Source organism: Cydia fagiglandana, chromosome 15 (genome assembly GCF_963556715.1).
Source record: "Cydia fagiglandana chromosome 15, ilCydFagi1.1, whole genome shotgun sequence".
NCBI lineage: Eukaryota > Metazoa > Arthropoda > Insecta > Lepidoptera > Tortricidae > Cydia > Cydia fagiglandana.
The window spans coordinates 9,081,898-9,099,543 of record NC_085946.1 but is presented as its reverse complement, the minus strand read 5'-3'; the positions used below and the strand labels follow the sequence as shown (position 1 = coordinate 9,099,543).

The following is a 17,646-nucleotide window of genomic DNA, read 5'->3' as shown; positions in this document are numbered from 1 at the left end:
TTACCTAATTCCTACTTATACTACATGATAATAGTAATCAAATGCAAAATATAAAACAAAGTACCTAATAAGAGTTGTAGGCCATCCGTACTGGAAGTACTTATTCCTTTCATTCGGCTCAGAGAATAATGAATGTGAGCGCGAAACTAAAATACATTCACACAGAAGTAGTAGGTACACTCAAAAAAACAAAAGGATACGCGAGAGTTACGATATTGTTCTGACTCAGCATACTAACCTTGAGCCAATCATCAAACCCAACATAAGTGATAACATGATAGAAACGAAAATATATAAAATAAAAAGTTAGAATATATATCTAAAATCCCCAAAGAACACTTTTTCTCAACATTGACTTACAACAGATGTTGCCTGTGATTTTTAAAGAGCAAATTTTTAACACTGTGTAGGGTATATGTTTTTAGATAATCTGAAAGGAGTTTAATCTTATTTTCACCTCATTCACTTCTCATAATTTATTTAAATAATTTTCAGATAAAGAAGGCAAAGATAAAGACAAGGACAAAAATGCGGCGTTAGCAGTACCGAGACTATCGGTGTGCGCCGACGCCCAGAAAGTGGATCGTGCCAAACTTGCACAGACTGAGGTAAGACAGAGTTGTTTTTACCTCACTGCCTCAAATCAAAAAGGCAGGGTTTATTTTAGCAATCTAATATATGTATTTTATTTGAATTGGTTTAGAATCTGACCAAGCTATATCTGCATCGCAATCACAAAGTGTGGCCATGTCACTAATGTCAAATTTCTATGAAAATATGACTCTTATAATGACACTACCTCATTTCGTTCTATTCAAATCGGTGCAAAGTTAGCGTAGACGGACTATAATAGAACAGCTCAATACAACTTGTAATAATTATATCACTTTGACTGTTCGACCTCAAAGTTCTTGTAGGTATTGCATACAAAAGAAATTTTAAAGGTCCCACCTTAACACAGGCGGATCTCGTAAAGGTTCAGCCACAAATTCTGATAACGCAGGGTCGATTCCTGTCTTAGGCACTGCAGACTAATGGTATCTATACCTACAGTTTGTCGGTAAAAATCGAATAAAATAAGTGCTCCTTGAACTGAGTTTTGTACAGATCACTAAAAACTATAGGGGAGACCGAGGTGAGTTGTAACAGAGGAGAGTTGGAACATCGTCGATTTTTTGGAATCTATTAACTAGAAACTAGGTCGCAACAGTGTGCGTTTGTTAGCTCGTAACTTGAACTAACAAACGCGCGCTATTGGGACCTAGTTTCTAGTTAACAGATTCCAAAAAATCGACGATGTTCCAACTCTCCTCTGTCACAACTCACCTCGGTCTCCCCTACTCATCTCTTTTTTTGGGGTTTTAATACTAGCATAATGAAAAGACAGTATGATTCTCTCTGCCTACACTCCCCTGATAAACGACACTTGTCAAACTATATTTCAATTTACAATTGTGCGACGTGTCCTTTCAGTTTTCTATAATCGAGTTCGACCCGGAAACGTTCCGCATCCTGCTAGACTACCTGCATACGGGCAGCTGTCCGCTGACCTGCGCCTCCATCCCGGGGCTGATCTGCGCCGCCGAGCACTACGACCTGCCTGAGCTGCTGCAGGCCTGCTTCCACCACGCCAAGCAGTTCCTCAGGATAGAAGTGGTGAGTTAGTGATGCTAGACTATATATACGGTTCGCTGATCTGCTCCATCCCGCGCTCAACTGAGCACTACTACTTGACTAGCTGCTGCAGGTTGCAACCCTGCTTCCACCACGCCAAGCAGTTCCTCAGGATAGAAGTGGTGAGTTGCAGTTGCATAATAATACACGCCCGGAACTTGAACTGGGAATGCAATTCCTCGTTATATAAGCTTAGACATCCGCCTTGACTTAACTAAGTAGGTGGGCAGGTAATGTATACGTAAGGATTAAATATATTGCATTCGATACTTTGTCTTAAATAGTTTTTTGTCAAAACGAAACTCTAAAACTCAATGCGACTAATTTAAAAAGAAAGAAAATCCATCGAATCTCGTATATCTAACCTGGCAAGTGTATGATGGAAGCGTGGTTATATCGTTCCAGGTTTGCACAATGCTGATATCTCTGGAGAACTACTACTGGCGGTACACGTCGGCGTCGGAGCTGGTGAACATGATCCTGGCATTCACGGAGCAGCGCGCCTACGCGCTGTTCCAGACGGCCGAGTTCCTCAACCTATCCGAGTCGATGGTGCAGATGATCATGTGCCGCAACCTCGAGGTGCCCGAGGTCCGCAAGTTCGAGGCCATGCTCAGCTGGGCGCGCAACAAAATCAAGGCCAAGTCCGCCAATAAGACTGATGCCAAAAATGAATTTAAATGCATTATGGAAAGGCTCGCACGAGACCTGAAGCTGTATAGGATCTCACCGCAGGAGCTGATCAAGGTGGTGCTCCCGTCGAAGGCGATCAAGAACGAGCGCATCCTGGAGACGCTCATGTACCAGGCCAACTCGGGCATGTACCGGATCCAGGACAGCTACATCGAGGCGTGCCAGCAGCGGCTGCAGAAGCAGGACTCGCGATTCTCCGAGTTCGAGAGCTTCGACTACGGCATTTAAACGGAGCTGTGAGGATTATCAGTGTATTAGATAGATTTTGAAGAGAGACTGGCCTGCTCCTTCTCATATGTGGTATGTTGAAGCCTTCTAAAGTATTATTGTTATAGATGTACTCGAGTAGAGGTGCGAGAAATTATTGTACACTTCTCGGATACCTATTCCTTGTTGTTGTTCATTGATACCTATATATATTTTTTACATCTAGACGTGTTCAGCATAATCATCTCTATTTTTGGTACCGTGAACATTGCGATACGTGTGTTGTTTCGCAAATGAAGACACCCGATCGGCTGGCGTGGTGTCTTGTCAGTTTATGCCCATACAGATGTAGTTCGATTTGCGACCACATGACGTATACACTATAAATACCAATACTTATCATACATATCACCATTCCAGCCGCCTTATACTATATTGAGTATATTTTCAACCAATTGATCAAATTCATTGTTTATTTTCTATGATCCTAAAGTACAAAACAATGGTTCATGTAATTAAGGGGTTTCAAAAGTAAGTACATATATGATAATCATCAACCATTTTTAGGGTTCCGTAGGCAAAACCAAAAACATGTATGGCAAAAACAGAACCCTTATAGTGTCGTCATGTAATATTATGCGTAGACCAACACGCATTTGGCCGGTTTTTAAAATAACTAGAAGTAAAAAATTTGGTACATTCTTAATTTTTTATTTGTCATGAATTCAATAAAATATTCATTTTAGTATTGACAGAGGTACATTTGTGAAACCCCTGATCTATCCACAAATCGTACTTTATCATACACATCATTGTTTCATGCAAACGCGACTGATTCACAAATACGTTAAGTCGTATTCTAAAAAAACGTATTATAAATACTACTTATATATGAACATAATGAATAAATAATTAAATATCTAAAAGGATGTACAAAATGATAAAACACAATTGAAATTTAATGAATATGAACGTTACGGAACGTTACGAACGTTAGATAATTTGTAGAATAATTATGATGTCTATAGCGAATCTCGTTATTGAGAAATCTTTAAACCTGTTATTGCCTTTTGTCTTACTAAATTTATTTGTAAGCCTTTCCACGTATATTTGTTAACTAATCAATTTCGCTTAACTTCTCTGTACTCAGAATGTTTCTTAACATTTATACAATGGATAGATATCAAAATTTTTATAATATAAGTACCTACTTAAATATTTTTTCTGCGAAAGTACAAAAAGTTGGTAATAGTTTATTGATTACATTAAAGACATAGTTATTATTTACTGCGGCCATAGCATGGTATAAAAAATATACTCCGCCTGGTACTCTCTTCCGACCTCGTGACTAACACAAGCCTACGTCATCATGCGACAGCGCTATATGATAGTATTGATAATATGCAAGACGGCTTAGAACCTCTCTCGGAGAGACGTCGGCTCTCTTTGCATGTTCTACCGTCTGTACAATGGGAAATGCTCGGAAGAACTTTTTATCAAAGGAGCAAAGTTCATCCCCACTTCTTAGATACATGGCACACCAAGAATAAGCGGGCATCTCGCTCGTTTCTTCCTAGAACGTGCAGAATGTGGAATGACTTGCCTCCTGAGGTATTTCCTTTCGCTACGACATGGGATTCTTCAAGAAGCGGGTATTTAGGGTTCTCAAGGGTCGGGAACGCTTAAAGTGGCTCCTGTGATGTTGCTTATGTCCATGGGCGACGATGACCGCTTCCCATCAGGCGGCTCGTCTTCTCGTTTGCTGACTATTACATAAAAAAAGCGCTAAGTATATAAAGTAGCAATGTTATTGTGACGTAGGCTTGTGTCACTCTGGGAAGAGAAGACCATTGTTTTATTAGGCTATGGGCCGTGGCATTTGGGTCAAAAAAATTAATGTAGGTACTTTGTAGGTACTTATTTGTAATTTTTTTTAATGCAGTAAGGTGACACAAGTCTGGTTGAATGTCAATAATTGGTCATGTGGGCTGAGCTAGACCTGCCTACAAAATTAGTCTTGGTCTTTAAACTGACATATATTTAAAATTGTTTCCGTAGAAATTGCGTCCTATTTATTACTTATCAGCAATCTGATATACTTACATTGATATTTAGTGAAAACTGTCTCCGTTTATTACTAGCGGAAAAGCTTCCTTTTTAATGATGTGTAGGTAGGGATTTCTACAGGGTCGATCATTTTTGGACCGTTAGCCATATTGAGCGATTTCAACTTCCCATAGGAATCGTCGACATCCACTCGACCAAAATGTATGAAACGGCCAAATAAATTTTTGTCATTACGGAGTTAGTCCCATAGAAAAAGTTGTTCAGTATGACCTACCTAATCCCCTCTCACAATATGGCTAACGGTCCAAAAATGACCCTGTATTTGAGGGTAGGTGACATTCTACTCTCCATGTTTTCCTTTCACAGCTTGTCGCTCTTCATAATTTATTATAGTAAGTACAAATTATATTTTCTTACAAACATGGGTATTTAAAAATAAATGTGTAGATCCAATAAATGAGATATAATTGATGTATAGACATAAACTATAATCGTGCTCTTCCTGTTCGGTTGACGCTGTTACTGTTCAAATGAGCTTGCGTTTCTTTTTATTACACCTAAGTCTGGAGTCTCTCCCAGAAGTCGTCGGCAATATCGAGGGTCTGCTAGGCTTCTTGGTAGAATTGGGTTGGCAAGAATAGTGCCGGCAACCCATCACGCAATATAAGCGCAATAATATGACGTCGAGTTACAGAAATCAAGCTCGCGAGAACCTGTAACCTACATACACCTAAGTCGGCTACCTACTTCATAATTTATTTCATGAATCCCTTATTATTTAAGTCCAAATACCTTTTCATCTTGGGTTAACAATAATGTGTTTTATGTATTACTTTCATTACATAAAACAATAGAATCATGGCTTTTGCAATGACAAAATGAGGCAATGACGGCCAAGTTGCTTATAATATAATGGTTTCGAATGTAGTACCTATAACAATTTACATTTTTTTTGTGGTAGGTATTGAAATATCATTTGGACCTGCGGAACTGGCTCCCGCGGCTTCCAAATTGTAAAAAAAAAATAATGCAAAAAAAACGAAGTAGGTGAATTATGTTCACATCCAAGTTTTCCAATTTATTCACATAATACTCGTACAAATGAACAGATGAACAGGCCGCGTAGCCAAGATGCCAATCGCTTACGCTCCGTAGCGATCGAAACGTAACTGTCACTGTCGCGCTAATATGGAAGAGTGATAGAGAGACATAATGCTTTTCGTTGTCGAAGCGATAGCGATTGTCATCTTGGCTAGGCCGGCTGGCCTTTTTCTGAGCGACAATAGCGGTTTTAAAAAACTTGCTTCGCCGTGGGTTGGTCTTATTGTCTAAACACTTTGGACGAGATTACCTTGAATGGAAAAAATTGTGGGACAGTAACTAGTTTCGAAATGTGTTGAAATTATGTTATCAATGTCTTTCAAACTATCAGAAACTACTAATTATAAGAATCTACTTAAATTCGTGTTTAACCAACTGTCAAAACTTCAGTTTCATGCAGAATATTTACTATTAGAACGTTTCCATTTGGTTTGATTAGCTCCATCCATAAAGGTGTCAGTAACATATATGGAAGCCGATTCGAACCTTAATAATATGATCTTGATTTGTTAGAGCTTGATATTCTTGATCTACACATGTGCATTTCGCCCACACTTATATATTTCACAGACATAGTAACATATTAAGTTGAGATTATTAAATTTCGAATAAGCTACATTATTTTCATCAATATATCACCATTTGGCGCAACTTCGCCATTCACTCACCGATGAAGATTAATTTATTGCATTGCAGAATGTCCTTGTTCTATATTTCATTTTCAACCCGTATCTCCATTCCATATCTTATTTTGCTAGGTGTAGCTTTTTTGTTTTTGTAACAGATGTCCTAATTGAGAAATTTCACCTGCCTCTCTGTTACTCGAATAATATACAACAGAGATAAGACGCATATAGGTATACCCATTTTAATTTTTTCTATAGTTATTGGGGGCTCAGGTTTATACTTCTTATAATCAGCATTATTTTTAGAGTTCCGTGCCCAAAGGGTAAATACGGGACCTTATTACTAAGACTCCACTGTCCGTCTGTCTGTCACCAGACAGTTGAAATTTTTACAGATGATGTATTTCTGTTGCCGCTATAACAACAAATACTAAAAAGTACGCAACCTTCGGTGGGCGAGTCCGACTCGCACTTGTCCGGTTTTTTTTTTGCTAGAAGTACGAGTAAGACGCAAACCTACAGACCTACACTATACCTAACTGTTAAAGAAATATCTTCTGAACCAATTTAAATGTTAAACATTTTTATATCTTATAATATCTATCTGTATGAATACTTAGTGTTATACCTTACCCACGCGGTGAATAGACCCATTTTACGCATTGATGTTTGTAGATATTTGCAATAAAAGGAAAATGGTAGGTACAAAAACTTCACCGATGCGGATAAAACGAAGTTTACTTATTTGGCCTTATATTTTTCCATAAGTTAAATTATATGTGGTAATAAAAAACATGTCAAACATTGTTTTAAGCTCCATTATTTTCTTATGCAACTAAGTAATTTTCTTATGTGGGATACGTCTGAAAATCTTAATGAAAATGTTTAATATTAGGTGTTAATGTATAAATACGTAGCCTAAAATTAAAAAACGTTTCTAAAATTCTGGCAAATAACAATCAAAAAGTAAAGATGAAATGTCGATAAAATTTTTATACTCGTGGAATGCATTTACAAAGTTTAAAATATGATCTTCAATTGTTGTGGATGATTTTAATTTTTTTTAACTTTTAGTATTTAGTTTATTGTGATTTTGCTCAAAGCTTTGAAGGAATTTTATGCCGTTGAATGTAACTTTTGGAGTCTGCATTCCAAACTTGGATCTGTTCATAAAGTAATTGTACTTAAATACTCATCTATATGTAATAAGTTTAATTTGGTAGAACACCAAATATGGACGTGTTGATAAGTTTTCTATTCCAAAATTTTAACCTTCCTGTGATCGTGGATGTTGCTATATTTATGTATATGTTAATATGTGGGATCTTCAAAGAAAATGAAAAAATATATAACTGTTATTTTGCATGAGCAAGATGAATATTCAATGAAATATTATGTGGTGAATAAAGTTTTTTTTGTGTATCTATTTCACCTTTAGTTTTATTGGTAAGGTCAAAGTAACCCCGAATAGTAGTAGCTCCAACAACCCCCCAAACTTTAAGAGGAAAGGGGACATCCGTTTCTCCATACAAACGTAGTCCCCATTTTCCTCTCTTGACATTGATATTATGGAAAATATGTTTACATAATTTGATGTATACCTACTAACCATAGTTTTGCCTCTACGTTTGAATTTTTTGATGCTTTAATTATTGTAAAAATTAGGAGAGAAATACAGATTTCATAAAAAAATTAAGTGCTTCTAACTCTTATAAAATTAAAAAATCGTGAAAAATCAGCAGGAACGTAGGGGCATAGCTGTGGGTGATATACATACTGTGTCAAAATATTTTCAATAATTATTCATATCCAGAGAGGAAAATATCTCAGCTTTCGCTTAATATAGACTTAAAAAACATCAGACAATTTGGATAAATTGGGTCCTATTTTATTACACTTGAAATCAAGTTGGTAGTCAAACACACACTCTTCAAAATTAAAAATTAGACTAGCTTCATTTTAGAGAATTTTTCTCCAAAAAATACACAGAATAAAAAATACCCATAGCGGCGGTGCGAATAATAAAATCGCCATGTATTTTTAAGCTTCTTTTCAGGAGACAAAAATATTGTTTATTTTCCTGTTTGTAATATATTTGTTGCACCTGTATTTTTTTCTAATAGATCAATGATTTTTACATGATACTCATGAAGAAAGTAAACAGGTTTTTCGTAATTTTTTACAATATTATTATTTTAACCAAAAATTTGCTACATAGTGACTTAAATTTGGTTCACTTAAAATCGTCATGTGTGAAGTTTGTACACATAGCGATTTGTTGCCAAAGTAACATAGTACGAGAGATGATACATAGCGGTTTTAGGGTCTATGCGGCTATTCATAAATTACGTCATTTCAAATTAGGGGGGGGGGGTCTGGACATCGGATGATGGTAGCATGACGTAGGAGGAAACGGGGTCATTCGAAGCATGATGCATTTTTGGATGGTTTTAGGGGGGGGAGGGTCAAAAATCGTCAAAACACGATTACGTAATTTATGGACAACCCCTATGTCGGTTAATCCATTGTACAATAAATCGCCATGTGCAACATTATCGCCATCACCCGCGACGAAAAACAAGGTATTTAATTTCGTTATGTGCTGCTGTTATGTGCTAAAAAATCACATTTTACACATGTTGTTCTGTGTTTACATAGCGGAATTGTTATTTTCAAAACTAATAAAGATATAACAAAAATATTTGTGTGGGTGGACGGGAAATTGAAAAAGGAATTCAAATGTGCCAAAATCAAAAAATCTTAAAAAGACAGCGATTTTTTTATTCGCACCGACGATATAATATGTATGTATAAAGTATGCAGAAGTTCGGAAAGTGGTATCTTAAGCGTTGCGAGGATTACAAGGCACTACGGTTAAACAAATTTTGCCACCAAATGAAAACAAAATTTTTCATATAGCTGGTCAAGCAAATCTTGTCAGTAAAAAAAGGCGCGAAATTCAAATTTTCTATGGGACGATATCCCTTCGCGCCTACATTTTTCAAATTTGCCGCCTTTTTCTACTGACAAGATCTGCTTGACCAGCTATAACACCAAACACGAGGATAATACTAACTGTAAGTGTAAATATCAAACCAAAATCTTGGTTTGACTCTAGGAATATGTACAGAGGGGCTCTCTTTTACTCCAATGAAGGCGTAATTAGAGTAACTGAGAAAGATGCCCACAGACCCCGCAGTTATAGCCCGGGTCAGTAAACGCCACTTCATCTCACTCAAAAAATAATACGACAACTCGCTGCGCTGCGCTCTGAGCGTTTGACAGTTCGTTACGTAAAACGGAACGCACAGAGAAAGTTCCGCAAGCTGCCGCCGCAGCGCTCGAGCGCCAGTTTCCTCGCAGCAGGCACGCGGCCGGCTGCCTGTAGTGCGCGGTGCGAACCATCACACGCGAGTTCGCGGTCATAGGCTCGAACGAACACCGAAACCGACGGTCAGTGTAGTGACCATGATGATGGACAACGGGATGATGAACAGCTATGACGGGTATCCCGACGGCTATATGGAACAGGAGGAGGAGTGGGAACGCGAGGGTCTATTAGACCCGGCTTGGGAGAAGCAACAGAAAAAGGTCAGTTTTAACACCGCTGACACCGGTTGGGGTAAATTGAAAAAAATAACAATTATTATTAACAACTAGCCACAGTATCGGTCGCGTAAATATCAGCGATATAACCTTATCTAAATCGTGAGTCATGTTTGTGTATGTTTTAGGTCTCGCTTTTCTGCAGCAATAATATAACTCCACCCGGCATTGACTATTTATTCTTGTACTATTTATTGTAGTACTACATCTGATAGCAGTTGTAAATGCTGGTACAGATATAAATTTGCCGGTTTATAAATCTATTTTTAGGGCCAGCTGCCAGGCGTATCATCTTGCTTATTAAATAACCAGATTTAAATCAGCCAAAAAAAAATTGCGGTTATGATACATCAATTTGTATTATCTAAACAATTTAGAAAAGAATAAGAGAAATTAAAAAAATAAACAAATAAAAATTATATCACTTTGTTTTTCTATTAAAGTGGAACGCGCGATTTTTCAAAACCTGAATCTAGTTCCTGCATTTTTCCCGCCTCGGATTGAAAGTAGATCGCGGCCGTGGGACACTATTAAAAGATTTCTTGGAGCTTTTAGTGCGAAAGAGACGCGCGCACGCGTCTTCCCACGGGAGGGAGCGGGTCAGAGAGAGAGGAGTCGAATTTCCGTTAGTCATGTCCTAAAATGGGTCCAGCGCAGGCGCCGATGTAGGCGCGGGCGTGCGACTGCGTCACCATGAAACCCATATTTCAGGAAACTTGGCTGCTACGTCATGTGCATTTTGAAGGTTGCGCCTGGCCTGCAGACCCGTGACGTGTGCACACCCACCTCCGTGGAATGTCATTAACGAGTTACGAACGCACTGCGATTGCAGGGACATCCAAGTTTATCAACGTTTAAAGGTTTATGTTGCTTTAACGTGTTTTTTTTAATCATTAATTTTACGTCGGAATTTTTCAAGTAAATAAGTTGCATATTTTTTTTATTAGTCATTCATCAAAACTTGCTGAAGTCGTCTAGTTTTCTAGCGTAGGTTAGGTATTTAAAACTATCTATCCCATCTATTATCGATCGAAATAAAATACATAAAGTTAAAATTACATTATTATCAACCCTTAATTTTCTCAATTAATTTGCAAATTAATTAATTAAATAAATAACATATTTATCTTTATGAATAGCGTGGTATGTTACTCGAATAAAATAAACTCGTACGACAATATGTAAATGCCACGTTCCATTCTACGCGAGGGACAACGAACTAGGAGGCTGCGATGTCTCGCAGGATGTAAACAAAGGCTGCGACACCCGGTGCATTGGCCGGTTGCTGGCGGGTCAATGTCGCGGCCGACATCAGCCGACATCGGCCGACCAGTCGCAGGCGCATCCGACTGGTCCACCGATCGCTGCGACTGGAATCAATCGCCGCAATCAGGTCACTGGCGCAACCAACTTTTCCACCTCAAGGAATACCCAGAAGCACGGACCCACGAAATCTACTTTCTAAAAGTGACACATATGTAACCTTGCTGACGTCATCATTATAAATAAACATAATTACCAATGCAAGAAAGCTTAGATGATTAATCGGAGAATATGCTATCAGATGTAAGATCTTAAGAAATCAGGCGAGTAAGTGAGGACGAAACTGGTTGTAAAATTAATAGGTAATTTACATAAAACTAAATTCCCTGTCACTGGAGTGCAACTTGAGGCCGTTTATTACCGACTATCACAACAACGCCATACCATCGTGTTTAAATGTCTTCAGACACGTTCGATGAGGAAGAAGCGGTAGATTTATCAAATAATAAAGGAGAAATATATATTACACGGTAGATGAGTCATAAATAGACTCATGCCGTGACATTTGGAATTTTTAGAAAAAAGAAGAAACAAGATAAATTCGAAACAAATCCAAATCAAGTCGGACCCTTCGAACCGAAGAGTTATCACCTTGGCATACCATTCGCGTAATTCCTGTGAACTGGCGGTCGTTGACTTAGGTCCGATAAGCCATAATGCATTCTCAAACGAGGCAACGGATTTGAAAGTATTGTAAACTGTTCCAAACACGTTTATTGGGACGATCAATATTCAAATGTTACGTAGGCAGATATAAGTTTGATGTTATCGAATATTTCTCAAGTAAACACTACCAGCGAAAGTTTTCCTAGCTCAATAGCTCATGCATATGGATTAATTCGATTCTCCTAAGTCGACAGACCAAATATTGTATTGATTTTGATCGATATGTAGCTTTAATTAAGAATATAAACTACATACACCAGAATATATTAGAAAGGTCCAAATTCTTGTTTAAATTTTTTGGTAAAAACATGTCGCACGAAAAGCCTTTTGAACAGTCCCCTCGCATTTTCTTAACGAGAGCTTTTGTTAGAAAAAAGGTCTTGAGAAATTAAGGATGACGGTGTTTTGGAGAGCCATTAAGATTTTTCCAATTTTCGTTAAGAGGTTAGTAGACGACCGTGTGTGACCACTTCTCCATTCAAACGTATCTAGTACCTATTTTCCTCTCTGGATATTAACATTATAAAAATATTTTTCATAATGTCAATATCCAGAGTCCAGAGGAGAAAATGGGGACTACTTTTCTATTTAGAAGCAGCCGTCCACTATCCTCTTAATCTTCTCCAGATTTGTTTTTGATGTAGAAGGCTTTGGAAATATTATAGAACAGTCTGAATACCTAAATAAAATATGAAATGTAAGGAAAGGAAAGATATGTTTCAAATTATTTTCGGGTTGAATATCTAACAAGAATACGTAATAACATCGATAGTGTTTAGTTCAACGCGATTTAAGTCGAATCAAATATTTAATAGAATTTAGAAGATAATTAAAGTTTATCGCGAATTAACAAATATTTAATAACTGTTGACGGGCGTTGTTATGTGTGGCATACCGGTTACGTAAGATCTTGACATAGCTATTTTTTCTTGTCGGTGTTAGCTCGCTTTTGGCACTGGCTCAAGAACTGGTGAATAAAACCAAGCGTCTAGGTTGTTTGCTAGAGGATTTCGAATATTGTTGGGAAAAACACTTAGTTCTTGTCACAATTTGTAAAAAAATACTGGAATGAGCTTACGGAGATTATAATCACATATAAAATAATCTACGCTATAATGGTTTTATTTTAATTTTACACTAGGTATATGTGAAAATAATTTTAATGATGTTGTTGAGGTTATGCAAGATAATCCAATGATTAAGCGACCCTATGGGTAACGTGACTAGAACATTATGATTATGGTCACAGCAAATGGTAGAGGGCATGTTGTTCCTAATTAGTCGAGGATGAATCATCAGATCAACATCAACACGCTTTCTAAGAAATTAACAAGCCACAAGTACCTACCTAAAAAGCCACGTAGTTAAAAAAATATAACGGTTTTGTAGATGAGTGAGCGAAAACGGTTTGTACAATATATAAACAAAAACGGCCTTGAATACTGAACTACGACACGATAATGATGCACAGAAATAATTTACATTAAGTTAATGGCCGGAGAAACGAAACTTTCTAAGCGGGCGTTATCAGGTGAGGCACATGGTTGAACCTGCTTTCCAGTTCACAGACTAGGCACGATCGACCCAGCGTTACGAAATCTATCATCTCATTAAAACGATGTTAGCCTCACGATGTATCTCAGGAAACTGTGCACAACTTCTCCGTATCATTCAACTTTCAATGCTGATTTAGGTATAAACAATTGGGAGATCTTACTGATATCATAATTCACGGGCCAATATTTTGCAATCCGTTTTAGATCTGCTTTAAGACTTTGGACGCAAATAGGGCCTACCGCGAACCACGTTCGACGTGTTGCCTCCATGTCACACTTACGTACGAATTTACAAGTGCAACAGAGAGCCAACGTGGTTCGCGGTAGACCCTCTGTGCACCACTTCTCCGTATCATTCAACTTTCAACGCTGATTTAGGTATAAACAATAGAGAGATCTTACTGATATCATAATTCACGGGCCAATATTTTGCAATCCGTTTTAGATCGGCTTTAATACTTTGGACGCGAAGAATGTTCTGTAGATGTTTTTATACAATTTGCAACGAACTTTCAAACATAAATGGATGTGATTGGCCATGCCTAATCTGAAAACAAGATTTACAACGTCATTTCTATAGCAAACGGCTTAAAATATTAAAGTGAAAGCATTGAAGAATTTGATGTTTCATAGTTTTAGATTTGGGAAATCGGAGTTTTTAAAGTCCGACTTAAATATTTAACGCTGGAAAAAGTAGGTACCTACATTAAATTATTAGCATCCGTGGTCATGTTTACTTGGAGGTTTCTTAGTAAAAACCACGAAATGACAAGGATACGTGACGTAGACAATGTAGACACACACTCGACTCTTGCCCACGTCAATAATATCATTTTAAGTGGACCGGTTCTTGCGCGGACAGTCCTAAGCACGTAGAGACAACATATTATAGACCCTTCACCTTATTTCACTTGCATAACTTGCATTGAAATCAATAACGATTAAATAGGCGTCAACTAATAACAGTGTATTAAAGTAACACCTGTTGGAAGATATTTCTTCTACATTGAATATACAGCTGGGTCTAATGACCTGTCAATTGAAAGCTTATTACAAATCTGTCTGTGTTGATTTAACTGATCCTCCGCAAATTACAGATGTATCATGGATTAAGTGTAATCATTGTCCATTTAAACTTGCTTAGCAATGTTTATTTGATCTGTGTTGGCTGTAGAGTGTAAAGCCGAGGAACGAATGGCCCGCCCACCCGCTGCACCCAGGTGTGTTGTTGCATCGGACTTTGTGTCAACCTTGTGGCGTTTCACAATCCCAGTAGAATTTGTATACAACACGGCCGATTTATTTAGTGCTTTATGTATGTGCTCGCTAACCAATTAGCTGTCGAAACAAGTAGTTTATGGCACTAGGTAATACAGAATTATGGTAGGTATTACTTACTGTTCAGCTTGTAAACTTTTCCGAATTCGATGGATTCGCTAATATTTTCAGATAAAACAAAAAACATAGTCTCCTTTAGTCACGAATAGATAATTCTGTCACACTCTCAGGTACGGTCAGCCAAGAAAGTGGTTTACCACTTTTCGACTCTATTATCTGAATGATAGAGTCGAAAAGTGGTAAACCAGTTTCTTGGCTGACTGTACTTAATAAAAACAATGTTGTGGTCATACTTTAATTAATAACAAAATACAATTTAATTGTGATATTCCTCATAATTTGCAATTCTCAGTAGATCAATGGCGCTTATTGTATCGTGGCCTGATGTGAACTTTATTTCGTAATTATTTCGAAGATCTTAAGGCGCCAATTAAAATTATTTAGATACCCGATAATTTAATAACAATATAATATGGGGAGACAGTAATGTGTGAGAATCGGATGTGGTGCCGCGCGGGCGCAGACTGCAACGCCGTCAGCCAGCCGATGCCAACACCGTCTATTTCCATCCCTATCCTCACGCCCACGCGAAATGCTTACACTCACTTGCTATTAAAATTAGAAAAACATTCTAAATTTATTCTTGACGTCCAAAATCCAACATTTTATGAATCAAGTCGACTAAATTACCTTCCACGTTGACACCCTTTGCCCCTCTCTGTTGCTGTCTTTATCGCACCCAGTACTGGCGATTATCTGGTTAGATAAATCCAGTAGTCATCGAGGGGACTGGCAGTTATTCATTTAGACCCCACAGCTGTACGCAAACGGCCAAATCAATTGTGCATTACATGTGGGTAGACTATTGTCAGCGCGAATTCGTTTAGAAGCGACCTTGCCGATGTGAATGCTTGTTTCACCGTTACATATCGATTAGAACTAGTGTACATAAGTACTCCTTAGGTATTTCATGATAGTAGTTATACGTCCCAGCCATTATAGACACACCGTTTGACTGGCATTTTTTGTTAGACCTTGTAGAACAAAACTATTTTACGGTAACCTTTAATGAATTAGTGAATTTTGGCAGCACTACATGTAACGTTTTTGGTGGGATAGATTACGAGTAGAATGATGCATGTTATCTAAAATGGTGGTATAGACGTCAGCACAGATTCCTAGCCAGAGTGTCCGATTGCGTATATCAACTATCTGATATCGACCTACACGCTTCCGCTGCACAACGTAAACCTGTGTAGGCCAAGAAATAAGAAGTTATAGAGGGAAATGCTAGGAACACAATTTTTGACTCCGTAACTTTGTTTGGACTAGTTAGGAGGTGAACATATCAAAAGTCCCCGGCCGTAGCCCCGGTGCTGGGGGGGAGAGGGGGGAAAGAAGGTCTTATTTTTCGGTTTTTCACTAATATCTTGGAAACTTTGCGTCTTAGCGACATGACTACTGAGGCAAACCAAAAGCTGATAAAATTTGTTACAAGTTTTATTTAGTCAAGTTTTTCGATATCTTGAATAGTTTTTGAGATATCCGCTCTTGGAAGTTTATTTAGGGCTTTCAATTTTATCTTGATATCTACATTAGTGAAGCTGCTAGGCCGTGTTTGGTATCATTTTCGTATATATCGGGGGTGCTGAATTCATTTTTGGTATCACATTGACACCATTCCTTAGAAAAAACATATAAACTTTAAACAAATACCTTTTTTTTTTAATTCCTCCTCACGCTTAAACCGCTCAACGGATTTAATTGTAATTTGGTATACAGATATTTCGAGTCCCAAGACAGGACATAAGATACTTTTTATCTCAATAATCATCCTTCAAAGTTGTGAAATGGAGTATGGGGGGAATTCAACTTCGTCGACGAAACTGAATTCCTGAGGTAAATACTGCTTAAGGTAAAGTTTGAAGAAGAAGATGTTAGGTATCATTTTCATCTAAATCACAGATGTATACCATCCTAAATTTCACCTAAACCGGTTCAGCGGTTATTGACTCCTCATACAAACTTCCACCCCACTTTTCACATCCTCAAAAGATGCTTTTGGTTATAAAAACCATCCTATGTCCTGTGTCGAGACTGAAACTATTTCTATACAAAATTTCAACGAAATTGGTTCAGCGGTTTAAGCGTGAAGAGGGATTTTTAAAAATATATTTTTTTTAATTTTGGTTTTACTTCGGAATAGTGTCAATGTGATACCATAAATGAATTCAGCACCCCCGATTTATACGAAAATGATACCAAACATGGCCTAACAGCATCACTGATGTAGATATCAAGATAAAATTAAAATCCCTAAATAAACTTTCAAGAGCGGGTATCTCAAAAACTATTCAAGATATCGAAAAACTTGACTAGATAAAACTTGTAACTAATTTTATGAGCTTTCGGTTTGTCTTAGTAGTCATGTCTCTAAGATGAAAAGTTTCCAAGATATCAATGAAAAACCGAAAAATTCGATCTTCTTACCCCCCCTCTTCCCCGCAGCATCGGGGCTACAGCCGGGGACTTTTGATATGTTCACCACCTAACTAGTCTAAACAAAGTTACGGAGTCAAAAATTGAGTTCCTAGCATTTCCCTCTACAACGTTTTTTGAGCATTCATTTACTGACCTAGTGTGCCACACCGTGTTATAATAATCTCATACAGATTAACGGTAAACGTACTGTCGCCTTGTCTATTGATTAAATCGTGACGCCAGACATCATATTTATAAAGTTACTTCAATAACAAAAGACGCATTGATGTCTGTTAAACCGTTTTATT

General features: G+C 37.6%; 2 protein-coding genes across 2 annotated transcripts in view; both read left to right on the top strand.

The window, feature by feature from the left end:
• Window positions 1–7,799, top strand: part of LOC134671330 (uncharacterized) — a 123,626-nt gene extending 115,827 nt beyond the window's left edge. Inside the window, exons 15-17 of the mRNA XM_063529158.1 lie at window positions 496–608; window positions 1,474–1,656; window positions 2,080–7,799. Coding sequence (XP_063385228.1) covers window positions 496–608; window positions 1,474–1,656; window positions 2,080–2,595 — 812 coding nt within the window. The 3' untranslated portion in view covers window positions 2,596–7,799. The remainder of the gene's footprint in view (window positions 1–495; window positions 609–1,473; window positions 1,657–2,079) is intronic.
• A 1,909-nt stretch (window positions 7,800–9,708) lies between these two features.
• The window catches only part of LOC134671335 (alpha-actinin, sarcomeric), a 59,568-nt gene continuing 51,630 nt past the window's right edge, over window positions 9,709–17,646 (top strand). Inside the window, exon 1 of the mRNA XM_063529162.1 lies at window positions 9,709–9,959. Coding sequence (XP_063385232.1) covers window positions 9,837–9,959 — 123 coding nt within the window. The 5' untranslated portion in view covers window positions 9,709–9,836. The remainder of the gene's footprint in view (window positions 9,960–17,646) is intronic.